Here is a 27,744-nt window from a genome sequence, read left to right as displayed (position 1 = left end):
CGTTTTCTGGTAATTGAACATTGCAATGTCATTACCTATTCTTATCTTTACACTGTAAGACTGTCTCTATCCTTAATATTACCTTTGAGGATGGAGAAGGAGATAGGGAGAAATTAAGAAAATGAGAGCCTGTGCAATCAGCACTTTGGGGTCTTCTAGGTGTTTGGGATATGGAGATGAAGACGACCTCTGTCGAAGAAATGACAGAGGTGAGCAAACCATCCTCTGACTCCTCTGGTTCAAGGCTCCATTTTACATACCAAGCAGCCAAGGCTCACAGTTTAAGAATCTTCTCCGAGATCATAAACAACAGTGGAGGGAGGATGGAGACACATGCATATGATTTGTCCACCAGCGCCCCAATCTTTCTACCGGTCTAGTGAGAGATAACATAGTTTTTTAAAAACAGTAATGAAGACTACCTCAAATTTAAACTATGGGCATAGTTCTACAGCATTCCAGAGGTTGTTGCTACTTCCATTCTGATGTTACAAATTTTTTGCATTCATTTTCTAAATAGCAAACAGCTATTTTATAAGGCAGCGTTCCCCTACCAAATTCACTTGCCCTCCAAAATAGATCTGAATAAGCAAGGCGAGGCTGACATAGAAAACTTAACTTTTAAAGGAGGAGAAGGAGGAGACACTCAGTGATTTAATTTATTTTGAAGAAGTCTACAAATGAATAACATAATTAAGCCATTATGGTAGTTTTTTTTTTTAATTGAAGCACAGTTGACTTGCAGTGTTGTATTAGTTTGAAGTGTATGACATAATGATTTGCTATTTTTATAGATATACTCCATATACAGTTATTATAAAATATTGGCTATATTCCCTGTGTTGTACATTACATCCTTGTAACTTATTTGTTTTATACCTAATAGCTTGTACCTCTTAATCCCCTCCACTTACCTTGCCCTCTCCCTACCGCTCTCCCCTCCGGCAGCCATTAGCTTGTTCTCTGTACCTATGAGTGTGTTTCTGTTTTGTAATATCCATTTGTTTTATTTTTTTAGATTCTACACAAAAGTGACAACATACACTGTTTGTCGTTCTCTGACTTACTGGGTTGGCCAAAAAGTTCATTCAGGTTTTTTGTTACATCTTACAGAAAAAGGCCAAAATTCAATCTTTTTGGCCAACCTAATATTTCACTAAGCATAATACCCTCCAGATCCATCTGTGATGCTGTAAATGGCAAGATTCCATTCTTTTGTATGGCCTAGTAATATGCCACTGGAGATATATATCTGTATATCTATATATCTCACATTTTCTTTATCCATTCAACTGTAGACAGACACTTAGGCTACTTCCATATCTTGGTTATTGTAATCAGTGCTGTTATGGACGCTGACACGTATGTATCTTTTCGAATTAGTATTTTCATTCTTTTTGGATATGCACCCAGGAGTGGAACTGCAGGATCATATGGTAGTTCCATTTTTAATTTTTTGAGGAACCCCCCTACTGCTTTCTATAGTGGCTGCCCCAGTTTACACACCCACCACAGTGTGCTAGAGTTCTCTTTTCTCCACATCCTTACCAGCCACATGGAAAAAAATGAAATTAGAACATTTTCTCACAACTTATACAAAAATAAACTCAAAATGGATTAAAGACCTAAATGTATGGTAGTTTCCTTATTTCTACTACCAAATACGTTAAGAAACTCAGATCATTAGCTTCCAAGGACCAGGAAATTGTTCTTATACAGAGGGAAAGTAGGAGGAGGTAGAAAATGTAAAAAGCGAAGGAGACATGAGATGACTTTTACTAAAGTCAAGAGACACCCTGGAGAGATGTTTGTTGAGGGCCTGAAAAGCTCACAGCACCAGAGGAAACACTGGCCAAACGAGGAGCAACACGCAGACTTTGCAAATGAGAGACAACAGTGTGTATTCAGTGAAATTAAGGTCAAGTCAGCTTAGAAAAGTACATGGAAAAGGAGTCTTAACAAAGCTAAGCTCCCTTAAATACTGTCTTTGGAACAAGTTCAGCTAAGATGAAATTAAAATCTGAGAAATAGCCAGAAGTCATCTAAAAGCTGCAACTTGTTCTCTGAATAACTGGAACATCAAGGAAAACTCAAAAGAAGAAATAGTAGTTATACTTATATTATTTCTGAAGCATTTAGACCCAAATATCAGAGTGTATGTTCTAATGTGTCAACACAACAGGTAAGATGGATATTTTCCTCTTTTCCCAGTTTCCACGTTGCTTCATAACATTTCCGGTGCAGAGATCTGACATGAAGTGAGGCTCCAACCACAGAAGCCGGCCTCATCGTCCTGCCAGGACAGAGGCATCAAGGAAGATGCAACTGAAAAAGGCTGAGAACTTGAAAAATGGAGGTTCTGTCAGAAAAGTACATAAAAGTCAGAGCGCTCATTTGTTTCAGGATGAGTCAGAACTTAAGGTTCCACACGGCAAAAATAATGTGACCTAGTTTGGAGCTTACCTCCGAGATGCTTTGGGGACCTTCGGGTCTGCTGAAAACAAGCACACCTCGAGCATTCACTATGCCAGGGGCCTGGAGTATATGTCATAGCCCATTGCGTTAGTGTTCACAGACTGCTCCTGAAAAAGCCCGTTAGTGGTCTCTTGATGCAATTCAAAGCGAAATGCTGACACTAAATAATGTGATATGGTCATGATGCTTCAGAGAGTATTATTCAGGTATTAGTGACTTTTGATACAATCCATTTCAGCAATGTGGCAAGATTAGAGAATCTTTGATAAGTCCATCTTGTTTGAATCTCAAATTCCCTAACTCTGAAGAATAGATAACAGTATTTACCTGTTTCTCTCACAGAGGGAAATAAGAATATGTGAGGTAATTCTAAAGATGCTCTGAGAGGAGTCTCGAGATGTCCTTAATATTTGGTTCTTTTCTAAAAGAAGTTCATTGTTCTTTAAATGAAATAATAAGGAAACAAACAGAAATGATAAAGCAGAGCTTTAAAATTAGAAGGTCAATTGAGTTGGAATCAGACTTCCAGGAAACTCTTTTGCAGACTAGATTAACCTAGGAAGTCTTATTTTCTAACTTTTATTGGCCTGTAGTCTACTCTGCAAGCTAAAGCGCTTGATTAAGTGCTGACTCTTAGATCCTATGCTTTCAGGACGCATCAGTTTAGAATCTAAGCCAAAATTCAACAGCCACCGTATTGCGATTTAGGAATTGGCATTTCCACTTACTCAATCAACAAGCATTTAAGCTCTGAACGTGTGCACAGCGTACTTAGAGGAATTTGAAAAATGATAGGTATATCCTCCAGGGTTTCTCTGTTTTCAGGTAGTGGGGAGACAAAACTTTTAGTAGTAGTAGTAACAGCAGTAATAATAATAGATCAAATGTGTGGACCTCAAGGTTCAATGAATTACGTTTGAAATGGTCAGGGAAGGGTCCAGACAGGTGATGGACTGAGTGAGCCCTGAAGGATGATACGGAGGAACCAAGATCTCGTGTGCCTGCTGCATTTTGTCTGTGTGTGTACAGAAGAGAAGGGACGGCATAACAGCGCCTGGGCAGAGCATAAAAGAAATGAAATAGCTATACTGTATGCTGAATTTCCACTTAGATCTGCATTTCTCCAGGGAAAGGGTGAGCTGCCATAATTAACTGATACTACGAAAAATCCTGACTGTACCCTATGAAGAGAAAAATTAGATACACATGTTAGGTGACTGAGGCATCATCTACTATGCATATTCAAACACACGGAAAAATAAAAACAAAATCTGTTGCACGTATTTAACTACTACAAAGTTGGACTGATGAACACACCGGGAAGTTTGCATTAGCAAGCTGATTGCTCACCTGAAGGTGGTTTAAAGTAATCAAGAAATAGCAGTCAGATGCTCCCTTACCTGTCTCTGGGGCCAAGTGGCTTTGAGGATGGCCTCCGTTCTAAAGAACACAAGGAGCCTGCCATCCTCCTCGGTCAGGTGAAATGACTGTTCCAGAATCTGCAGCACTTGAATGCGGGGCCTCACGGGCCAGGCGTCGTCAGCACAGAAAGGCCGCAGCCACTCCAGCAGGTCCTCAGAGGACACCAGCTCTTCTCTGCAAAATCAAGGGTTAGATTAAAAAGAAAAAAAAAAAGACTTAGTAGTTTCTAATTCCAGTAATCAAATGTGGTGACTGATCTAAACAACTGTTTGTTGGGTGACTTTATTTTTTTTCCTACTGCGAGGAAAAATGTAGGTTTTAAATGGCTTAAAGCAAACCACATTAGGTGTTTAAAACCTATGTAAAATGTATGTGATTTTTAAACAGTATCATATTCAAATGAGTTACAGAAAGCAGATAAACATAATCAGTATGTTCTTAGCTACTCCATTTCTTAAACAAAGTTTATTAAGAGGCACGGCTTATTTCAAAGTTCTATGAAGATGTATGCCCAGTGCCCATCCAGTTCCCAGGGCTTAAAAGACTCCCTTTTGGGGCTTCCCTGGTGGCGCAGTGGTTAAGCGTTTGCCTGCTGATACAGGGGACATGGGTTTGTGCCCCAGCCCGGGAAGATCCCCAAATGCCGCGGAGCGGCTAGGCCCGTGAGCCACAGCCGCTGAGCCTGTGCGTCCGGAGCCTGTGCTCCGCAACGGGCGAGTTCACAACAGTGAGAGACCCGCGAAACCCAAAAAAAAAAAAAAAAAAAAAGACTCTCTTTGTATTGAATTGAATCGACAACTAGCTCAATGGGCAAAATTAAAGATTTTCAAATCAAACAGTTTTCAATAGAACACTGCTTTACAGTGATAACTGTTTCTATTGATAATAGTTTACATAGGAGGGTGCTAGAGTCTTGGATAACCAGGTAGGCATCTGGAAAATATCTTTGATTGAAATATTATTTTAGTCTTGGCAAACAAAATAACTCTTGTAATACAATTTTCATGAATGGCTTATCTCATCAACTAGTTAATAACTCTGAATTCAAAGAAAAAGAAAAAAGTATGGTTTATTTCTACTAATGATACTAATAGTGCCAGGCATCATTAGGTAATTTTATATAAACTATTACTAGTCGACAATAACTATACAAAGTAAATATATTTACTTTGTAAATATTTTATTGAAAATTCTTTCAGTTTTATTGAGATACAATTGGCATATAACATTGTATTACTTTAAGGTGTACAACGTCATGATTTATGTATATATACTGCAAAATAATTACCACAGTAAGTTCAGTTAACATCCATCATCTGATATAGTTACAAACTTTTTTTTCTTGAGATGAGAACTTTTAAGATCTCTCTTAGTAACTTCCAAATATATAATATATTGTTAACTATAGTCATCATGCTGTACATGTAAATTCCATTTTATAGATGAGGAAAGAGACTTCATGGAAGTGATAGTGTATGCCCACAACAACTATACTAGTGCAGTATGACCCCAAAGTCCATGTTCTTTCTACTATTTTTCTGTGATAGAATTTAAATAAGGGGTTAGAGTATCAAATTTGATACTACCTTAAAAATAAAATATGAATGTGTGATTATTAAAGAACTGGGAGGTCTAAAAGAATTTGTCGAAGGGGACATTTGTACAACTTTCTATCCAGTACTAGGATCTTTTCATTTATAATCCCAAATGGACCATCTTAGGAAAACAACTTATTTGATGATGATGTCGATGAATTACTACCATCGATGACTGTTAAGAGGTCACTCATACAGAAGCCTCACTTCCACAAGGTCCTAGAGATCCAGGTTAAAGCCCTGACTTATATACATTCTTTTATAACCAGATCCTTAGGCTTTCACCAATAAATCACCTACATCAAGTTCCAAATTCCATGAACTAACAAGACCACATAAAATTTTTTTAAAACTTCTGAGAATAGAACTCTACAATACCACTGAGTATTTCTCTCAGTGTGCATTCTATAATACACTTGCCAATACAATTTCAGGGCAATTTAAATTAAAAAAAAAAAGTTCGTTATTTGTATTTAGGAATAAAATATATTACAAAATGCCATGGACAAGTGGTTCAAGCATTTCCTAAATTTACAGACATTTGTTAGTTTTACCTATGAGTGCCACTCTTTATACGTATCAGAAATGTCAAAACTGGGGTGCAAAAGAAGCAGAATGCTATAAATATTTCCTGGATATCTACTACTTGAAAAGCAAACAGACAGTATTGTGTAGTGGAAAGAGTATTATTTTGGAATTTGATGGACCTATGAATCTTTTCCTAACAACTCTCAATAAAAATCATGAATGTCATCATTCCCGTCTTACAGTTAAGTAGACAAAGGTCCTGAAAGTGTGTCTGTTGGAGTCTTTGCAACCAAGATAACTTATATAAAGTACCCAGAATTGTATGTGGCACAGAGGAAGGATTTAATAAACAGCAACCATCATCCGAATAATCATCATCATTTTATTATCAGCATCAACAGAGTACTAGCCTGTACTGGATGATCAGGGATGAACAATTATATGATCTGTGCCTTCAAAGAATTAATAATACAATGAAACAGAAAGACTTCACAAATGACTATTCTCTAAATATTAACATAATATAAATGTGAACAATTGTTTTGAAGAAAGAGTAAAATCAGGGAAGGCTTCACAGAGGACGTGGCCTCTGAACCGGATCACAAAGGGCAAATGGAAGGCACATAAGTGGAAAGGTGGGAAAATATAATCCAGATAAAGAGAAGAGCAAGGGAAAAAAAAAAAGTCCAAGATTTCAAAGGACATAGCATGTTCAGGGAGCAATAAAAGCACAGATGGCTGGGGGTCAATCAGAGGAGACAGCAAAGTGAGGACAGGTCTCCTGACCTGGATAACCAGGAGCTCGCACACAGGCTGAAAAGGTGGCGCACGTTCAAGCTCTGAAAACACAGGCTTTGCAGACATCAGCCCAGATTCAGTTCCCAGAATGACCACTTCCTGACAGCACTACACTGACCAAGAAGTCACGCAACGGTTCTGAACCTCAGTGTCTTATTTGTAAATTGGAGATAGGTAATAACCCCTTACTCGTGGAGTGGTTGAGAATGAAATACATAAAATGAAATAATAAAGCACATAATACATTATCCGGCACATAACGAAGAACTTCAATTAGTGGCAGCAATGATTACTGAGGACATTGGTCTTACCTGGTGTGGAATGGGAATGATGGAGGGTTTCTGAGCAGTGAAATATCATAGTCATGGTAGTGCTTAGAGAGGTGTGCAGGCCGGGGCATGCTCAGGCCCTTTTGGTGAGGCCTGCACTGGTCAAATTAAGTGTAATTCAAGAGAAAAGAAGATTAAAGTACATTTTGGGCTTTGAGTCCAAGCCAGTTTCACATAATAAGAAGCTGATATTTTTGACCCTGTCACCCAAGTGCCAAGAGGGGAGCAGGTAGGATGAGCTAGAATGGGAAGAAGCTGGAGTCATGAAGAGGATGGAAGTTACGAAAATAATGCAAGACCTGCATACAGTGAACAAGAATGAAAATTGTTAATAATAAAAACTATGAAAGCTTACTGTGTGCCATGAATTACATCACTTCATCGTCACTATCTTTTTCATGTATTCTGTTATCATCTCGTTTGTGGATAAGGAAGTAACCAAAGAGACGTTTAATAACTTGTCCACAGTCACGCAGTAAGTCGTGGAGCCAATATTTGAACTTAGACGATGTTACTGCTTTGTCAATCACTATGCGATGCTACTGAACCAAATGGGGGCAAATTCCAGAACACTGTGGCAGTAGATTAAAATTATTCAGGTACTGATGTGATACAGAGAGATTATTATCATAGCGTTTTCCAAGTCATTAGATTCCTTTTACCTAACAACTTGCTGTGCAGTTGATAACATTGGACATTTTGGAAAAAACTGCTCTAAGTTTTGGTTGATAGTTCAAATACATAATAAAATTACGAAAACTCATTCCTAAAACAGAAACATTGTGCTCTAGAAGCACTATGTTACAGATGAGCTTGGCTATATACTGTGAACATTTGTGCTCAATAAGACTGCACAGAAATGAAAGGCAGCTCTGTAGGAAAAGCTGTCCAGGAAATCGACTAGACAGTATCTCCTAAAGATTTTAGCTGCAAAATAGTTTACATTTTAATTTCAATTTGAGTTTTTAAAATTCGTAGTCTTTCTTATGATTCGGCAAATACACACACACACACACATACACAGAGGCAAAGAAAGAAAAACAGAATGTTAGAATTGTGATAGAATGTTAACAATTGGTGAATCAAGGGGAAGAGAATATAGTCATTATTTTTCAATCTTTGCAACTTTTCTGTGGGTTTGAAATTTTTCAAGATAAGCAGGTGGGTAAAATATAACCAATTGCAACTTTCTTTTTTTAATAAATGTATTTATTTTTGGCTGCGTTGGGTCTTCATTGCTGCGTGTGGGCTTTCTCTACTTGTGGCGAGCAGGGGCTACTCTTAGCTGCGGTGCACAGGCTTCTCACTGCGGTGGCTTCTGTTGTTGCAGAGCACGGGCTCTAGGCTCACGGGCTTCAGTAGCTGTGGCACGCAGGCTCAGTAGTTGTGGTGCATGGGCTTAGTTGCTCCGCGGCATGTGGGATCTTCCCAGACCAGGGCTTGAGCCTGTGTCTCCTGAATTGGCAGGTGGATTCTTAACCACTGCGCCACCAGGGAAGCCCCCAACTACGACTTTTACAATGTAAAAAAAAAAAAAAAAAACAGAATGGGAAGGAAAATGATTCCATTTTTATAGCATTTTATGGAGGCAAGGAGAGGGTTTAATGAGCTTAGGAATAAAAAGAGAACATGATTTCAAAACGTTTTTACCTTATTATAAAAGAGATATACAAATGATTTTAAAAAGATGTAAAATAGGTAATAGAGAAAAATATCTCAGTTTCATTGCAAATACACAGACATTTGCTTCTACCTCTTTCCCTATAATGAGGATTTCTGTGGTGGGGGGAGGTTATTGTACTACACAGGGTAATTCAGTACACTATTTTTTAAAAAAAATTAACTACTAAAGGAAACACACACACATTCACACAATCAGTTTTGGCTCAAAAGATAAGGAGTCTTCTGAAATATACGAGTAGTTCTATTAACAGAAAAGAACAAGAGCAGCAACAATGACAACAAAGCTAGGTTCACTGAATGATTAATTTGAGAATATGATGTTCTACTAGGTAAGTAAGGTAGTATAGGAGGATATTCACAAAACTACAAAGGAACAGAAAAGAAATGCCAACTAAACAAAGGCAATTATTGAATCAAAGAAAAAAGACAGATTCTGAGAATATTAATAAGCTGATCCTTTGTATAAGAGTATGCAGATTCTGTATGGCATAAACGTATGACGATAACCCAACCTTGAACTTAAATGATTATGGTCTATTAAAAGAGACAGTAATTATGAAAACCACTTTATATATCATGATGCACTACACAAAATAAAACTGTTCTTATTTCAGAATGGGAGAAGGAAAGACTGCATTCAGACAAGACAAACATAGACCTCTGTGATTTCTTCTAAATATAAATGTCATAGAACTGGAATGCCTGAAGGGAACAGAAGGTCACTCTGTCCAACCTTCTAGATTGAAGTTATAAACCAGCAGCCAGCGTTTTGTACTGGCTTACACAGTATATACCAATGTTTCAAAATTTAGAAATTTTACACAATGAAGATTTACCAGCTCTTCTTTTTTTCTCCCGCTTTATTGAGATATAATTGACATACAGCACTGTCTAAGTTTAAGGTGTACAGCATAATGATTTGACTTACATATATTGTGAAGATTACCATAGTAAGTTTAGTGAAAATCCATCATCTCATGTAGATACAAAAAGGAAAAAGAAAAATATGGTTTTTTTTCGTGTGATGAGATCTCTTAGGATCCACTCTCTTAACAACGTAGCTCCCCTTTAAATGCTGGAAGATAAGGACTCACTGGCAGCTGTTTCCCTTAGATAAGGCGTCCTGAGCTCTCAAGTACCCCTCTGCCTCCAAACTTCCTACCTTCCCTTAAGCCCTGTCCACCTTGCTCATTTCCATTACCTGCCTGGCCTCAGTAGGAAATGAGTTTGCAAACTGATCTGTACCATGCTAGGCTAGATGGAGGGAGAAGGACAGGCAGGTGGGCGGGCCCGGGGTGGAAAGCAAGTAAACGTGAGTGAGCGAACAGTGAGAGACGTAAGTGCCCATATTCTGGGTCGGTCCCTGAACTCAGTTAAGGAACCGATCCACACACTGCGCACACTTTCCTCACTACACATGGAACGGGGTGGAGCAGACATTTCCCAGGACAATGTCTTCTATTCATCAGCTCCCGTGAAACAACTGGGGCACCTGACAAAGAGTAAAAGGGAACTGAAAACAAATGAATGCATAACGTGTTAATGGCATTGCAGTAGTATAAAAAGTGTGATTTTTTTTCAAATAATTATCATAATCAAGTTATATTAAAAGACAAATTCCTACAAAGGCAATAATTTTGGTGTGTGCAGAATTCCAATCTCAAATCTTAACTTTTGGTAAATAAACACTAACAACGTCTTTGTGGCTGCTCTCAAATGTACGCCAATCAGAAAATCTTCTTGAGGTTCGTTCATCAATAGAAACATGGACACATCTCACTGTAATGCAGCAGAAAGGGCAGCTGTGAAGTAATAAATATGACCTTAGGTGGCCCCAAAAAACACTGCAGTGGTAGAGTGGATCCACCCTCCTGGTTGGCGACCATGGCTTTCAGCAGGGTTCATATCACAGAACAGAGGGCTCATGCACTGGGGGTACTTGGAGATCATCTGATGATTCACTTTGCCTCACAGAGCGGGAAGAGTAAGTAGAAACTGGATTCAATTTGCTCTAGTGGGCTTTCTTTATCTTTTCCTTTTTTTTGGGGGGGGGCGGGGTCTTTTGTGTGCTTTAAAAATAATGTGAAGTCCCTAGGTAACTCCAAAGAGCTCAATGAAGCCTGAATGATCTGACACTGTTCAATATACACGAAGCTTTAAGACAGCTGAAGCTGCTACTGTGATTAAGCAGCAATTTAAACAAACAAACAAAGACTCCTAAAATACTCAGTAGTTTTGAAGGAAGTCTTTCTCCCTCTTTGAATGGTGCACAGAGGAATTCCTCATTAATTATCTGTTCTCTGAGTGGATTTACTTCTGTACATCCTTTTGAGAATCACTAATATACTGGTTCACACTTGTGGGTCATTTCTGTTAGGAAATTTTTTAAAGGTATATGAAGGCAGGGAGTAGAAAAGGAAATAAGGCCAAGGCAGAAAGAAGGAGGTGGAAGCGGTGAGAAAATGGAGGAAAGTAATGCCTTAAGACCTTGCGAAGTTCAGTCTATGGACTAAGGGGCACTTGGGAGCTGGTTGGAAACGCAGAATCTCAGGCGCTACCTACACCTACCCAAGTAAAATTTGTATTTTAATAAGATCCCTGGGCAATTCCTAAGCAGAAGGACGTTTGAGAAGCACTGCCTTAACAGTCCATTGCAGACTCTTTAATGTCAGAAAAAGACGAGATACGGTAAGAGTAATTCACAACATGTCTTTATCTGGGCGACCCCAGACAATCTACAAAACCTGTCTGACCTTCATTCCCTCATCTGTAAAATGGAGATGACAATAATAGTAATATGATAGGGTGGTTCTGAGAACTGAGTGAGTTGTTAAATGAGAATAAGTAATGGATGTTCATTAGATTTTTGGTTTTAAACCGCATCAAGGTATTTTCTTAGTTCCTGGTTTAGTGGGTATATTATTTTAGAACATTATAATTTTAGCTGTTGAATTTTTTGAAACATTTTTTTCCCTAGGCAAACTAATAAACTAATCCTTAACACAAACTAGAAATTTAAAATATACTCTCAAAATATGATGTTACAGATATACATAAATACAGGCACACCTCACCTTATCACACTTCACTTTATCGCACTTTAGACACTGTCTTTTTTTTAACAAATTGGTGGCCACCCTGCATTGAGCAAGTCTACTGATGCCATTTTTCCAAAAGCATTTGCTCAATTCATGTCTCTGTATCACATTTTGGTAATTCTCACAATATTTGAAACTTTTTCATTATTATTATATTTGTTATGGTGATCTGTGATCAGTGATCTTTGATGTTCCTACTGTAATTGTTTTGGCATTTTTTAGCAATAAAGTATTTTTTAATTAAGGTATGCAGAATTTTTTTTAGACACAATGCTTTTTCTGTACAATTAATAGACGACAGTACAGTATAAACATAACTTTTATATACACTGAAAAACCAAAAAAATTTGTGTGACTTGCTTTATTGTGATATTCACTTTATTGTGTGGTCTGGAACCAAACTCTCAATATCCCTGAGGTACATCTGTAATGGGAGAAAACACACACGCTCATAAAATAAATTTAATAGGCACAAGCCTCTGAATAATGATCGTACTCTCATCTTTAACTGTAGATGTTATAAAAGGTTTTTGTCAGAAACAGACTCACAGACACAGAGGACAGACTAGTGGTTCCCACGTGGGAGTGGGGTGGGGGAGGGATGGATGGGGAGTTTGGGATTAGCAGACGCAAACAATTATATATAGAATGGATAAAAACAGGTCCTACTGTATAGCACAGGGAACTATATCTAATATCCTGTAATAGACCATAATGGAAAAGAATATGAAAAAGAATATATATATATATATATATATATATATATATATATATATATATATCTGAATCACTTTGCTGTACACCAGAAAGACAACATTGTAAATTAATTATACTTCAAAAAGATAATTTTTTTTTTTTAAAGGTTTTTGACAAAATGGAGCCCGCGTTTTGGCAGAGCTGGAACTCCTGGCTCAGGGTCTCTCCCCTCCACTGCCACGGAGCTGCCCTGGAGCCCCAGGGGAGGGCGGCCTCACTGAGGCTGCAGGCTCTGGAGGGGCCCCACTGGCCAAAGCCGCGACCGTCCTGGGGACCGCGGGCCAGTTCCCTGAAACCTGGACCTCGAAGGCCACCTTTATACACACAAAGAAAGGGTTTTTCCATTTGGAAGCCAACATGTCAGAGTGGACGCGCCACCCTGAGGGCACTCTCAGAAGGCCTACTGGCTCCCGGGCCCACCAGGAAAGAGCAGCTTCGGCCCAGGTTTGGCGGCGCCAGAGGAGGGCGGGGAGAGAACCATGTGAATGAGCTCCGGAGTCTGAGTGCAGCACAGTTTTCTGAAGAAGCAGGATGCTGATCTAGACGTGGAAAAAGACCAGTCGAGCAGCTGTATTAGAAGACATGTGGTATATATGAAGTTTGTGATCCATGGGGGAAATTTTGCCAGGTGGCTGACAGGGTCTTGGTGCTCCGGCCGGGTGTCAGGCCTCAGCCTCTGAGGTGGGAGAGCCAAATTCAGGACACTGGACCACCAGAGACCACCCGGCCCCACGTAATATCAATCGTCGAGAGCTCTCCCAGAGATCTCCGTCTCAACACTAAGACCCAGCTCCACTCAACGGCCAGCAAATTCCAGTGCTGGACGCCCTACGATGCCAAACAACTAGCAAGACAGGAACACAACCCCACCCATTAGCAGAGAGGCTGCCTAAAATCATAATAAGGTCACAGACACCCCAAAACACACCACCGGATGCGGTCCTGCCCACCAGAAACACAAGATCCAGCCCCACCCACAGGCACCAGTCCCCTCAACCAGGAAGACTACAAAAGCCACTGAACCAACCTCACCCACTGGGGGCAGACACCAAAACCAATGGAAACTATGAACCTGCAGCCTGTGGAAAGGAGAGCCCAAACACAGAAAGTTAAACAAAATGAGAAGACAGAGAAATATGCAGCAGATGAAGGAGCAAGGTAAAAACCCACCAGACCAAATAAAGGAAGAGGAGATAGGCAGTCCACCTGAAAAAGAATTCAGAGTAATGATAGTAAAGAGGATCCAAAATCTTGGAAATAGAACGGAGAAAATACAAGAAACGTTTAACAAGGACCCAGAAGAACTAAAGAACAAACAAACAATGATGAACAACCCAGTAAATGAAATTAAAAATTCTCTAGAAGGAATCAATAGCAGAATAACTGAGGCAGAAGAACGGATAAGTGACCTGGAAGACAAAATAGTGGAAATAACTACCGCAGAGCAGAATAAAGAAAAGAGAATGAAAAGAATTAAGGACAGTCTCAGAGACCTCTGGGACAATATTAAACGTACCAACATTCGAATTATAGGGGTCCCAGAAGAAGAAGAAAAAAAGAAAGGTTCTGAGAAAATATTTGAAGAGATTATAATTGAAAACTTCCCTAACATGGGAAAGGAAATAGTCAGTCAAGTTCAGGAGGCGCAGAGAAGTCCCATACAGGATAAATGCAAGGAGAAACACGCCAAGACACATATTAATCAAACTATCAAAAATTAAATACAAATAAAAGATATTAAAAGCAGCAAGGGAAAAGCAACAAATAATATACAAGGGAATCCCCATAAGGTTAACAGTTGATCTTTCAGGAGAAAATCTGCAAGCCAGAAGAGAGTGATAGGACATATTTAAAGTGATGAAAGGGAAGAACCTACAACCAAGATTACTCTACCCAGCAAGGATCTCATTCAGATTCGACAGAGAAATCAAAAGCTTTACAGACAAGCGAAAGCTAAGAGACTTCAGCACCATCAAACCAGGTCTACAACAAATGCTAAAGGAACTTCTCTAGGCAGGAAACACAAGAGAAGGAAAAGACCTATGAAAACAAGAGGGAGGAGATATGGGGATATATGTATATGTATAGCTGATTCACTGTTATAAAGCAGAAACTAACACACCATTGTAAAGCAATTATACTCCAATAAAGATGTTAAAAAAAACCCAAAATAATTAAAAAAATAGTAATAGGAACATACATATTGATAATTACCCTAAATGTAAATGGATTAAATGCTCCAACCAAAAGACAGAGACTGGCTGAATGGACACAAAAACAATAGCCATATATATATGCTGTCTAGAAGAGACCCACTTCAGACCTAGGGACACATACAGACTGAAAGTGAGGGGATGGAAAAAGATATTCCATACAAATGGAAATCAAAAGAAAGCTGGAGTAGCAAGTCTCATATCAGACAAAATAGACTTTAAAATAAAGACTATTACAGGAGACAAAGAAGGACACTACATAATGATCAAGGGATCAATCCAAGAAGAAGATATAACAATTGTAAATATTTATGCACCCAACATAGGAGCACCTCAATACATAAGGCACATGCTAACAGCCATAAAAGGGGAAATCGATAGTAGCACAATAATAGTAGGGGACTTTAACACCCCAGTTTCACCAATGGACAGATCAACCAAAATGAAAATAAATAAGGAAACAAAAGCTTTAAATGTTTCATTAAATAAGATGGACTTAATTTATATTTACAGGACACTCCATCCCAAAACAAGAGAATACACTTTCTTCTAAAGTGCTCATGGAACATTCTCCAGGATAGATCATATCTTGGGTCACAAATCAAGCCTTGGTAAATTTAAGAAAATTGAAATAGTATCAAGTATCTTTTCTGACCACAACACTATGAGACTAGATATCAATTACAGGAAAAAAACTGTAAAAAATACAAACACGTGGAGGCTAAACAACACACTACTAAATAACCAAGAGATCACTGAAGAAATCAAAGAGGAAATCAAAACATACTTAGAAAAAAGACAATGGAGACACGACAACCCAAAACCTATGGGATGCAGCAAAAGTAGTTCTAAGAGGGAAGTTTATAGCAATACAATCCTACCTCAAGAGACAAGAAGCATCTCAAATAAACAACCTAACCTTACACCTAAAGCAATTAGAGAAAGAAGAACAAAAAACCCAAAGTTAGCAGAAAGAAAGAAATCATAAAGATCAGATCAAAAAAATGAAAAAGAAATGAAGGACACGATAGCAAAGATCAATAAAACTAAAATCCGGTTCTTTGAGAAGATACACAAAATTGATAACCCATTAGCCAGACTCATCAAGAAAAAAAGGGAGAAGAAAATCAATAGAATTAGAAACGAAAAAGGAGAACAACTAACATTGCAGAAATACAAAGGATGATAAGAGATTACTACAAGCAACTATATGCCAATAAAATGGGACAACCAGGAAGAAATGGACAAATTCTTAGAAAAGCACAACTTTCTGACAGTGAACCAGGAAGAAATAGAAAATATAAACAGATCAATCACAAGCACTGAAATTGAGACTGTGATTAAAAGTCTTCCAACAAACAAAAGCCCAGGACCAGATGGCTTCACAGGCGAATTCTATCAAACATTTAGAGAAGAGCTAACACCTATCCTTCTCAAACTCTTCCAAAATATAGCAGAGGGAGGAACACTCCAAAAATCATTCTACGAGGCCACCATCACCCTGATACCAAAACCAGACAAAGATGTCACAAAGAAAGAAAACTACAGGCCTATATCACTGATGAACATAGACGCAAATATCCTCAACAAAATATTAGCAAACAGAATCCAACATAGCACTTAAAAGGATCATACACCATCATCAAGTGGGGTTTATCACAGGAATGCAAGGATTCTTCAATATACACAAATCAATCAATGTGATACACCATATTAACCAATTGAAGGAGAAAAACCCTATGATCATCTCAGTAGATGCAGAAAAAACTTTCAACAAAATTCAACACCCATTTATGATAAAAACTTTTTAGAAAGTAGGCATAGAGTGAGCCTACGTCAACATAATAAACGTCATGTATGACAAACCCACAGCCAACATCGTTCTCAGTGGTGAAAAACTGAAACCATTTCCTCTCAGATCAGGAAAAAGACAAGGCTGCCCACTCTCACCACTATTATTCAACATAGTTTTGGAAGTTTAGCCACAGCAATCAGAGAAGAAAAAGAAATAAAAGGAACCCAAATCAATAAGTAAGAAGTAAAACTGTCACTGTTTGCAGATGACATGATACTATACATAGAGAATCCTAAAGATACTACCAGAAAACTACTAGAGCTAATCAATGAATTTGGTAGAGTAGCAGGATACAAAATTAATGCACAGAAATCTCTTGCATTCCTATACACTAATGATGAAAAATCTGAAAGGGAAATTAAGGAAACACTCTCATTTATCATTGCAACAAAAAGAATAAAATGTCTAGTAATAAACCTACCTAAGGAGACAAAAGACCTGTATGCAGAAAACTATAAGACACTGATGAAAGAAATTAAAGATGATACAAATAGATGGAGAGATATACCATGTTCTTGGACTGGAAGAATCAACACTGTGAAAATGATTATACTACCCAAAGCAATCAACAGATTCAATGCAATCCCTATCAAAGTACCAATGGCTTTTTTCACAGAACTAGAACAAAACAACTTCACAATTTGTATGGAAACACAAAAGACCCCAAATAGCCAAAGCAATCTTGAGAAAGAAAAACAGAGCTGGAGGAATCGGGCTCCCTGACTTCAGACTATACTACAAGGCTACAGTAATCAAGACAGTATGGCACTGACACAAAAACAGAATTATAGATCAATGGAACAGGATAGAAAGTCCAGAGATAAACCCACACACCTATGGTCACCCTATCTTTGATAAAGGAGGCAAGAATATACAATGGAGAAAAGATAGCCTCTTCAATAAGTGCTGCTGGAAAACAGGACAGCTACATGTAAAAGAATAAAATTAGAACATTCCCTAACACCATACACAAAAATAAACTCAAAATGGATTAAAGACCTAAATGTAAGGCCAGACACTATAAAACTCTCAGAGGAAAACATAGGCAGAACACTCTATGACATAAACCACAGCAAGATTCTTTTTGACCCACCTCCTAGAGAAATGGAAATAAAAATAAAAACAAATGGGACCCAGTGAAACTTAAAAGCTTTTCACAGCAAAGGAAACCATAAACATAACGAAAAGACAACCCTCAGATTGGGAGAAAATATTTGCAAATGAAGCAGCTGACAAAGGATTGATCTCCAAAATATAAAAGCAGCTCATGTAGCTCAATATCAAAAAAACAAACAACCCAATCCAGAAATGGGCAGAAGACCTAAACAGACATTTCTCTAAAGAAGACATACAGATGGCCAAGAGGCACATGAAAAGCTGCTCATCATCACTAAATATTAGAGAAATGCAAAGCAAAACTGCAGTGAGGTATCACCTCATACACGTTAGAACGGGCATCATCAAAAAATCTACAAACAACAAATGCTGGAGAGGGTATGGAGAAAAGGGAACCCTCCTGCACTGTTGGTGGGAATGTAAATTGATACAGCTACTATGGAGAACAGTATGGAGGTTCCTTGAAAAACTAAAAATAGAACTACCATTTGACCCAGCAATCCCACTACTGGGCATATACCCTGAGAAAACCATAATTCAAGAAGAGTCATGTACCACAATGTTCATTGCAGCAGTATTTACAATAACCAGGACATGGAAGCAATCTAAGTGTCCATCGACAGATGAATGGATAAAGAAGATGTGGCACATATATACAATGGAATATTACTCAGCCATAAAAAGAAACGAAATTGAGTTATTTGTAGTGAGGTGGAGGGACCTAGAGTCTGTCATACAGAGTGAAGTAAGTCAGAAAAAGAAAAATACTGTATGCTAATGCATATATATGGAATCTAAAAAAAAAAAGGTTCTGATGGACCTAGGGGCAGGACAGGAATAAAGATGCAGATGTAGAGAATGGACTTGAGGACACGGGGAGGGGGAAGGGTAAGCTGGGACAAAGTGAGAGAGTGGCATGGACATATATACACTACCAAATGTAGAATAGCTAGCTAGCGGGAAGCAGCTGCATAGCACAGGGAGATCAGCTCGGTGCTTTGTGACCACCTAGAGTGGTGGGAGGGGGACACAAGAGGGAGGGGATATGGGGATATATGTTTATGTATAGCTGATTCACTTTGTTATACAGCATAAAGTAAGACAACATTGTAAAGCAATTATACTCCATAAAGATATATATTAAAAAAAAAAGGTTTTTGACACTATTTCAAATCCCTAGAAGACTTAACCCTGATATCTAGAAGCAAGAATGTGGCTAAACTTAAAAGGACGTCTGCCTGGACAGGTGGCTGCTGGCTCCACTGGTACCTGCCTGGGTGCTGTGGTTTTACGTCGTTTACCCTTAGCACAGGTAGAAGAAGAGGGAAAGGGGGCTTCACGGGAGAGGCGGGAGCTGCAGTTAAAAGGTAGATGATATCTGTACCAATATAAAAAGTCAAAGGAGGACATGCTGATGAAGGCATAAACTGTCTAAAAATTAAACACAAGACTGAACTCTTGGTGGTACCCATTAATACACACACCATAATTCTGACTTTTCAATCTCTCTGCCAGGAATATTATGGGATGGTGTATGCCTCACCTAAGAGCACATGCATATATGTGTGTGTGTGTGTGTGTGTGTGTGTGTGCGCGCGCGCGCGCGCATGTGTGTTTGTGACAGCTGACAATGTATATGAAGAGAGATGATTTGCCGTTTAAACAGATGCCATAGTGGGCAATGCGTGTTCACATTACAGGGCTGGGACTGAGGGAGGGTTAGGGGCATACACGCCTGGCGTGGCCTCCTAGAGGGTTAGTCAGTCATGTCAGACCAAGTAACAAGCAAGTGACCCAAGAGCATTACTCTATCTTTATTTATTTGATTTTTTTAATTGAAGTACAGTTGATTTACAATGTTGTGTTAGTTTCAGGTGTACAGAAAAATGATTCAGTTATACATACAGTCATATGTTGTTTTTCAGATTCTTTTTCATTATGATTTATCACAGGGTATTGAATATAGTTCCCTGTGCTATACACAGTAGGACCTTATTGTTTACCTATTTTACATATAATAGTTTGTATCTGCCAGTCCTGGAGCATTACTTTAAAAGAGTTTAAATCCCCATGTCACTCTGAAGACCCCGCTCCCCGGGAACTACCTAGAAAAGACAGAGCGACTCCCCCCTGTGACTCTGGTGGACACGCTCTCAGGGAGGAGAACTGAAGCCAAGGGTGTCAGGTTTAACTGTCCACATTCACAGAACACTTGCCAGGAATAAAAGTTATGACTTTGTCTGTCTTCCTCTTTTTCTTTTTTAAGCGGAAAAAAAAAAAGTTCACTTAAGTTTTTTTTTGTTGTTAGGGAGCCTTTGTTATTCTGTGTCTCTGGGATGAAAAGTAAGATCTTGTTCTGATTCTCCATTCCCCAATGTCTTCCTCTTTGGAAATTGAAGTTTAAAAAAAGGCTGTATTCAAGTGACCCAAGTTGGATTCTTCTGTATATCTGGCTGGAAATTCACTAAGAAAAACACTGCCTTCTAATTTTTTGAGATGTTCCCAGTGGGACGAGACTGAGAGACCCCACTGGAAGGGGCTTAAAGCAGTGCCTGTGGAGATCCCTCTCATCACGTGAGGCCTGGGTCCGGGTCCGGGTACCTGACAGCCACTGTGCGACAGCTCACAGGGGAGCAGTGAGCTGAGAACTGACTGATGGGCTGTGACTGGAACAGCAGCCGCTCAATGGACCCTCTAGAGAGTGCCTGAGGGTTTCCCACGCAGCATCTCTGCCCATCCTGCTATCTGCTGCACCTGCCCTGTTGAAGCAGTGTCCCTGCCTGGACCACACCTCCTCCTTCTCGCAGACTCAGATGTCACAGACCAGCTCCAATGCCGCCCCGTGTGGATCGTGCCCTAACTTCCCCGGGCAGAATAAGCCACTCCCTCCACCTTGCTTTCTGCACAGCGCTGACCACTCTGTTGCGTGGTAACTGGGAGCCCCAGGCAAGCTGGTCTCCCCTGTAAGACTCTGAGCTCCTCCTACCCAGAACTAACTGTTCATGACTGAGCACGGAACATGACACACACTAAACGTGCAGAACAGTGACATTTCTTTTTAGAAGAAGAAGCCCATGTTAGCCACAGCTGTGGCTTCCTTACCATTTAAAGACCCACAAGCGAGGGAGTTTAGAGAAAACGTGCAAAGTAAAAGGCACAGTAAGTCGAGGGCCCTGCTGGCCATGTTTGCCAGACCCAGCCATATGGCTTATCCTATGTTCTTTCACTCAAACCGCGGGCCCAAAGCGATGCGTGGAGACATTCTATAAAGGTATCTGAGCCCTAAATTATGACGCAGGGACAGACTGGACTCCTGGCTCTATTTCCTAGGCCTCTGACTCTGGGCAAGTCAACTCCTCTCTCCCAGACTTTCTCTCCTCATCTGAGAATGGCAACCACATATGCAGGCGTCAAAAATCATAACCACTAAATCTACAAAGATCAATGGAAAGAGTTCCAATAGCAAGTAACTAAAACAGAAGAGAGAAGTGTTCATACATTTTGATCGAAATCGTGTAAAGATGTATCTGTACCTGAACAATAACTGGAAGGCAATATGCAAATAAAAACAATATTACTGAATGAACTATTAGGGGGTTTCTCAAATACACTTCATTATTATTGTATCAAAGAAAATTGGGGTGAGGCCTTACAGGGTTGCCATGGATATCAGACATAGGAAAGATCTTCGTCAACTCTGGGAAATACATAACTGTCATTCTGCTGTTGTTGTTATTCCTACTACTGCTACCAGTGCACCTGAATGAAAGATTCTTTCTTAAGATGGTTTGGAGACACACACATTCCTAGACTTATAAAGCCTCTACACTCTCAGTCCTCAGACAGCACAGATTTAACATATATAAAGGTTTTCAAAAATAACATATACACTCTAGGAGTTTCCATACTTAATCAGTACAGTTAACCTCCTGAAGATGTAAACCCCTGCTCTCCTAAGAAGCAGAGCAGGTTCCTCTCCCTGGCCACCCTCAGAAGGAGGTGGGAAGAGACCACACTCTCTGAGGCCAGCAAGGCCCAGGAGAGAAGGAGAGGGTCCTGTTGGAGCTGATGGGCTAAGAGTACAGCTGGGAAAACGCATCTCCAGAAATTCCTCAGCTCTTCCTTCAGAACCGCCTAGAAAAGATGCTTAGTCACAGAAGCTTCATAAACATGGATATTAAAAGTAATCCTAGGACTCCGAGGAACGCCATTCAGTGAGACCCACAAACTGCTCCAGCCTTACCCTTTGTCGACACTGGCGTGGACGGCTGCAACAACCCCTTCCAGGACGCGGAGAGGGTCCGCCGGCCCCCCGAGGTCAGCACTGCCTCCGCTGCGAAGGGAGAGACAGAGAGAGGAACGGAATCAGAACAGGATGGCTCAAGCCTCAGAAACAAGTGGACATTTACACTCGGATGAATCCAGCTGGATCTCGGCACAGCATATACCGCCAGCTCATAGCCGTTCGTGGTATATGCAGCCCACAAGGGTACCAAGCCCTATACTGTGTGCTAAGGATGTGGAGATGAAACCTCTGCCCTTAAAGAGCTCACAGTCTAATACAGGCTTGTTTTCCTACCAAGAGAGTAGAGGAAAAGGGGAAAAAAAGAAGGAAAAAGACAGAGTAAGAAAATCTACTTGCCTTCTGTCATCCAAAAATTCAAAGATATACTCAATGGGCATTAAAAATAAGAGCTATTTTAAGCATTAAGTATATAATAATCTAAATTCTCTAGCTGGCCTTTTTTTCAAAACACTAATGTTTACATGGTACTTACTAGGTAGCAGGCACTGCTAAGTGCTTCACATACACCCTGACAGTTAATAATCTCAACAGCCCGTGAGACAGGCCCTATTATGCCCATTCTACAAATGCGTATGTCTGGAACTCTACTGAATTCTGAAAATGTAACAGAGGAAAGAGAAGTTTTAGATGAGTTTTTGAATAGTTTGTTAGATGATTTAAACCAACTGCTGCTGTATGTTCATCCCTTTGTCATTTTATGCCTACTAAATTTCACTAACTTTCTAAAACGTAAATGTTATAGACATAGTCAATAGCAATTTGTTTTCCTTTGAAAAAGAGGTAGGTGAACTGAAGTTCCCCTTCCCCCCACTACTGAAAGATTTAACTCATTTTTATTGAATGTCTCCTGTACACTAAGTCTAACATTTATTAGATCAGAACAAAATCTTCAGTAGTAGAACTGGGCACAGGGAAAAAGAAAGGAGTATAATTTATGTCAGAATTTTATAAACATAAAAATATATCATATTTTAATTATATGAAAATGTACAATTTTTGAAAAATAAACTAAATTATATTCAAGGCAGTAATTTTTCAAATTTTTATTTTTGTGAGCTTCATCTAAGCCTTGATTTAAGAAATAATAAAAGATAACTGAATCAAAAAGGTATAAAACATGGTAAACAATTATCTGTCATCATTTGAAAGAGGAAAGTGGCTCTTATAATCACAACCACCACCAAAACATAAGCTCGTAATAGAATAAAGCTTTATTCATTTCATATTTGCGATTTCTAAAAAGTGTTACACTATTTCATTTCTCTCCCTGTATATAAAATTACCAGATACCTCAGAGCATTAAGGTGAAAACCGGATGAAGCTGGGTAATTAAACTGATGAAGCCTCATTTGATTTCAGTTCAGCTGCTGAAAACTGACACGCATTTAATCAAAAAGTTCCTCAAGAGCAACACAGAATTACAAAGAATGCTTAAAAGAAGAATAATTTAAACACAACTAAATCTCTTAGGCTAATTGCATTATTCACAGAAAGCACTTGATGCCTCACTATTTTCTAAGCTCAACTTTCCCTTTTTCCTAATCCCCTTGGATGTATTCCTACAAAGGTACCAGCCTATCGACAGAAAGCTAGAATTTCTCAATTGTCAGTTTTATGCCATTAATTGCAGGTAAATAATGTCCTAAGATACTTAACACATGTCCAACTTCTTCAGCATATGAATAACCTTGCCTTGTGTACTTCAAAACAAACTTCTGGGAACTGGTTTCCCACTGCTACAAAGAAGGGGAATTAGAAGAGACAAACTCTGAAAAATCCATGCTGAAGTCACATGACAGTCTGACACTTAGCGACCTGCTTCACATGCCATTTTGGCCTTTCCCTTATTTCAAGAATTATCTGGGTGTGAGAGAGGGTCTACCCAGAAGTTAGCTAGCTTCTTGACATGTTACACACAGGACCAATGACAGAACACTGCCATGGTTCTCCATTCACAAGATATTTTAAGACATGAGACTGAGAAGTCTAATCATAATCTCTCACTTTTTATGAAGTACATCATACTTTATAAAATGCTCCTACATACATGATAGTATTTTACCTTTCTAACAACCGTGAAACAAGCACATTACTGGCAAAGTATCAGCTCAGGTTCTCCTCAATGACTGTTTTATAGCTTACCTCAACGCAGAGATGATTTTCGTTATTGCACCGTGTACTATATCCTTAGGTGAGATGTCAAGAGGGCCAACGGCCACCTCTAGCAGCTGTTGAATCATTCTTAGAGGCTGACCGTCTAAACACATGGCCACGGCTTGATCCTGAACTTTCCCTTTTTCTGATCGAGACAGATCATAGAGGTAACTATATTTCTGCAGCGTTTCCTGCAAACATAGGGAATTCAACATGTAAATATCAACTAGGAATTACATGTCTACATGGACAGAGTGAAATATACTTAGAAGCTCTCAAACCAAATACGCTATGACCACAAACACCACATGGAGGAATACGCAGGGGTTGTTAAGAGCTTGGTCTCCAGGGCCACCCAGGCTTGAGTGCAATCCTCGCTTTAATTAGTAAGCCATTGTGATCTCAACTTTCCAGTATCTATAAAACGAGGATGAGGACAATCACTTCTTATGAACAGAGGATGTCATAAACATTAAATAATATAAAAATCAGTCCTTGGGCTTCCCTGGTGGCACAGTGGCTGAGAGCCCGCCTGCCGATGCAGGGGACGTGGGTTCATGACCCGGTCTGGGAGGATCCCACATGCCGCGGAGCGGCTGGGCCCGTGAGCCATGGCTGCTGAGCCTGCGCGTCCGGAGCCTGTGCTCCGCAACGGGAGAGGCCACAGCGGTGAGAGGCCCGCGTACCGCAAAAAAAAAAAAAAAAAAAAAATCAGTCCTTTAGCACAACGTTAGGCACAAAGTAATGCTCATTAAGGGCAAATTTCTCTATTACTATTATTGTGCTATAACCACATGATAGTTATAATCTATTAAGCATCAACTATGTAAACCCAGGTATTGTACATATGTCATCTAATTTAATGTTTATCATTATCCCACAAGGAGTTTTTTAATTAGCTCCACTTTACCAAAAGGGAAATAGAAGACCAAAGATGTTAAGTAACGTGTCCAAAGTCACACGGCCAGCCGTTAATGGATCTTAGGATTAGAATCCGAGATTCTACTTTCCTCACTGCACTCTCCCACTCCACACTGCCTGCCCCTCTTTGATAATACCGTACAAACTAACATGACAACAAATAACTTAACAGGACATCAGCTACCATTGTTCAGCGTACCAAATATGGCCACTTGATGTTAATAACACTTTCCAACTTTCACAAGTAATTCTCAGTATAACTGCTTTGTCTTTCAAAACAACCATGTGGAAATCTAAACATTAACTGGAAATTTGATGATATTGAAGAATTACTATTACCTTTTTTACTGGTAATGCTGTAGTGGTTAAGTTTAAACGTATCTTTTAGAAATAGATATGGAAGGATTTGTGGATCAAATGAAAAGATGACTGGGTTTTTCTTTAAAATGGTCCACAGGAGCGTAGTAAGGGTAGGTGGGGTAGGGGTCAAATAAGATTGGTCACATTTTGATAATTGTGGAAGCTGGGAGCTGGGCACTTGAGATTTCATGTCACTATTCTCCCCATTGTTTTCTAAACTTTCTATTAAAAAAAAAAAAAAGACTGTGAGTTAGGCAGGGCAGTTACTAGTATCCCTACTGAGACAAGGGGAAACTGAGGCCCCTATGGCCTGTAATTGAAATTGCACTAACCTTCTTGAGTATATAAGATGGTCTTTCATGCAGTATATATAAAGAGGTTAAAATCAAGGCCTGAACTTAAAAGGGACAAATATATGAGGCTGAAGTTACTTCCAGCATTTGCTCTGAAAGGCGCCTTAACAAAATCATATAATGTTCAATTTAGGAATCAGAAGAGGCTCCTATTAGACCATCCACGGTCTAACATCGGCAAGTAGCTATTTGGTCCCTTTAAATCCAGCTGAAGCAAGCGGCTGATTTTGTTAATAACCCCCTTGGCCCCACATACACTACTCTCGCCACTGAAAGACAATACTTATTCCAAGGAGAGTAATGACAGTTCTCCAGATATGAATAGAGAATACTTGATTAGAAAAATGAATACATATTTTAAAAGTTTTATACCAGCGAGTATAAATCACTTTTACCTGAAGATCCAAATTTTACCCTAGTTCTTATAATTATTGATTATAGAACTGTAGGTATCAACAGGATAAAATCAAGATTGGTAAAGCCACTCTGCTCCCTGCAAAGGCTTCTATATTGCTCATACCGTTATTTAATATTATTCATTAGATAGCCTAACAGGCGCTGTAAAGTACAGAATGAAATAAAAGTGCTAGCAGACTTTTGAACTCTTCCCATTATCTTTTGCACGAGGGGCTTACATTTCTGTGTCTCATACATATTTTGAAGTCTCCCATTTGTTCATTATCTGGACTCCTCTCCACTGACTGATCTTTCTGGTCAGGAATATTTTTTACAAACCAAGAATACAATTCAATAAACTTGTAAGGTTTAAGAAAAATAAAAGAGGAGGTTAGTGGCCACTTACAGGTTCATTCACCATAGCATTAAAGGGCAAATGGAATTTTTTTTTATATACCTAAACGCTGTTTTCACCTAGATGAAGATCATTTACTTATTGATTTATCAACTTTTAAGTTATGGAAAAGAATATTAAAATTTCCATGACTGTGACAATACAGAAGAAAAGCTCCAAAGGCTACAGAGGGTTTCCTCATATAGTCCCAACACCCTGGTCCCCAAACCTCATCATGGCAGGGGCTCCTGACTCTCATGGGGTGCTTTCTGAGACACCATCAGGGTCTCAACAAGAAACCAACTAGGAACAACTTTATTAGCCAAAAAAGTCATATCAATAATGAAGTTATACTGGGAAATGCAACATAAAAACAGGATGAGTACATATAATTTAAAAAAAAAAAAACTGTTGAAGCAGGCATGGATGGCTATTTCTGAATTTTTCTGAAGTTTAGGGGGAAAAAATATATCACTATTCAACTGGACAGCAAAACATCTACCAGCTAGAAGGAGAGCTGGAGAACCACAGTCTTCATCATTTCTCAGCTTCAGCAACCACTTTCTCACCCCAGGCACCCATCCTGGCCCCCCTTCTCCCACCCCTCTCACCTCCTCACGTCCTTCCTCCCCAAGTTATCAATTGTGTTAAGTGGCCTAAAATCCTTTTTAAAGAAGCGAAAACTGAATTGACAATCAAGAGATAATGAAGAGGTTAAAGGATAAAGATTTAAGACCATTATCTGGAAGATTTGGAGGTGGGGGGAATAAATTAGGAGTTTAAGATTAACATATACACACTACTATGTATAAAACAGATCAATAACAAGGACCTACTATATAGCACAGGCAACTATAGTCAGTGTCCTATAATAAGCTATAATGGAAAAGAATCTGAAAAAAGGATACACACACACACACACACACACACACACACGTGTGAGTGTGTGTGTGTGTGTGTATATATATATATATACACACACACACACACAC

The 27,744-nt window shown here is 39.2% G+C and overlaps 1 protein-coding gene across 1 annotated transcript in view; it reads right to left on the bottom strand.

Annotated features, from left to right (window-relative positions):
* NBAS (NBAS subunit of NRZ tethering complex) overlaps positions 1–27,744 on the bottom strand; it is a 287,599-nt gene that overhangs the window by 43,424 nt on the left and 216,431 nt on the right. The window contains exons 36-38 of the mRNA XM_027113927.1: positions 24,317–24,519; positions 22,112–22,201; positions 3,876–4,071 (exon numbers count right to left, since the gene is read on the bottom strand). Of these exons, the coding sequence (XP_026969728.1) occupies positions 3,876–4,071; positions 22,112–22,201; positions 24,317–24,519 (489 nt within the window). The remainder of the gene's footprint in view (positions 1–3,875; positions 4,072–22,111; positions 22,202–24,316; positions 24,520–27,744) is intronic.

Source organism: Aethalodelphis obliquidens, unplaced genomic scaffold (genome assembly GCF_003676395.1).
Source record: "Aethalodelphis obliquidens isolate GAN/ISIS:26980383/991018 unplaced genomic scaffold, ASM367639v1 scaffold12, whole genome shotgun sequence".
Taxonomy (NCBI): domain Eukaryota; kingdom Metazoa; phylum Chordata; class Mammalia; order Artiodactyla; family Delphinidae; genus Aethalodelphis; species Aethalodelphis obliquidens.
Note: the sequence above shows the minus strand (reverse complement) of the source record. Positions and strands in the feature narration are given on the sequence as shown.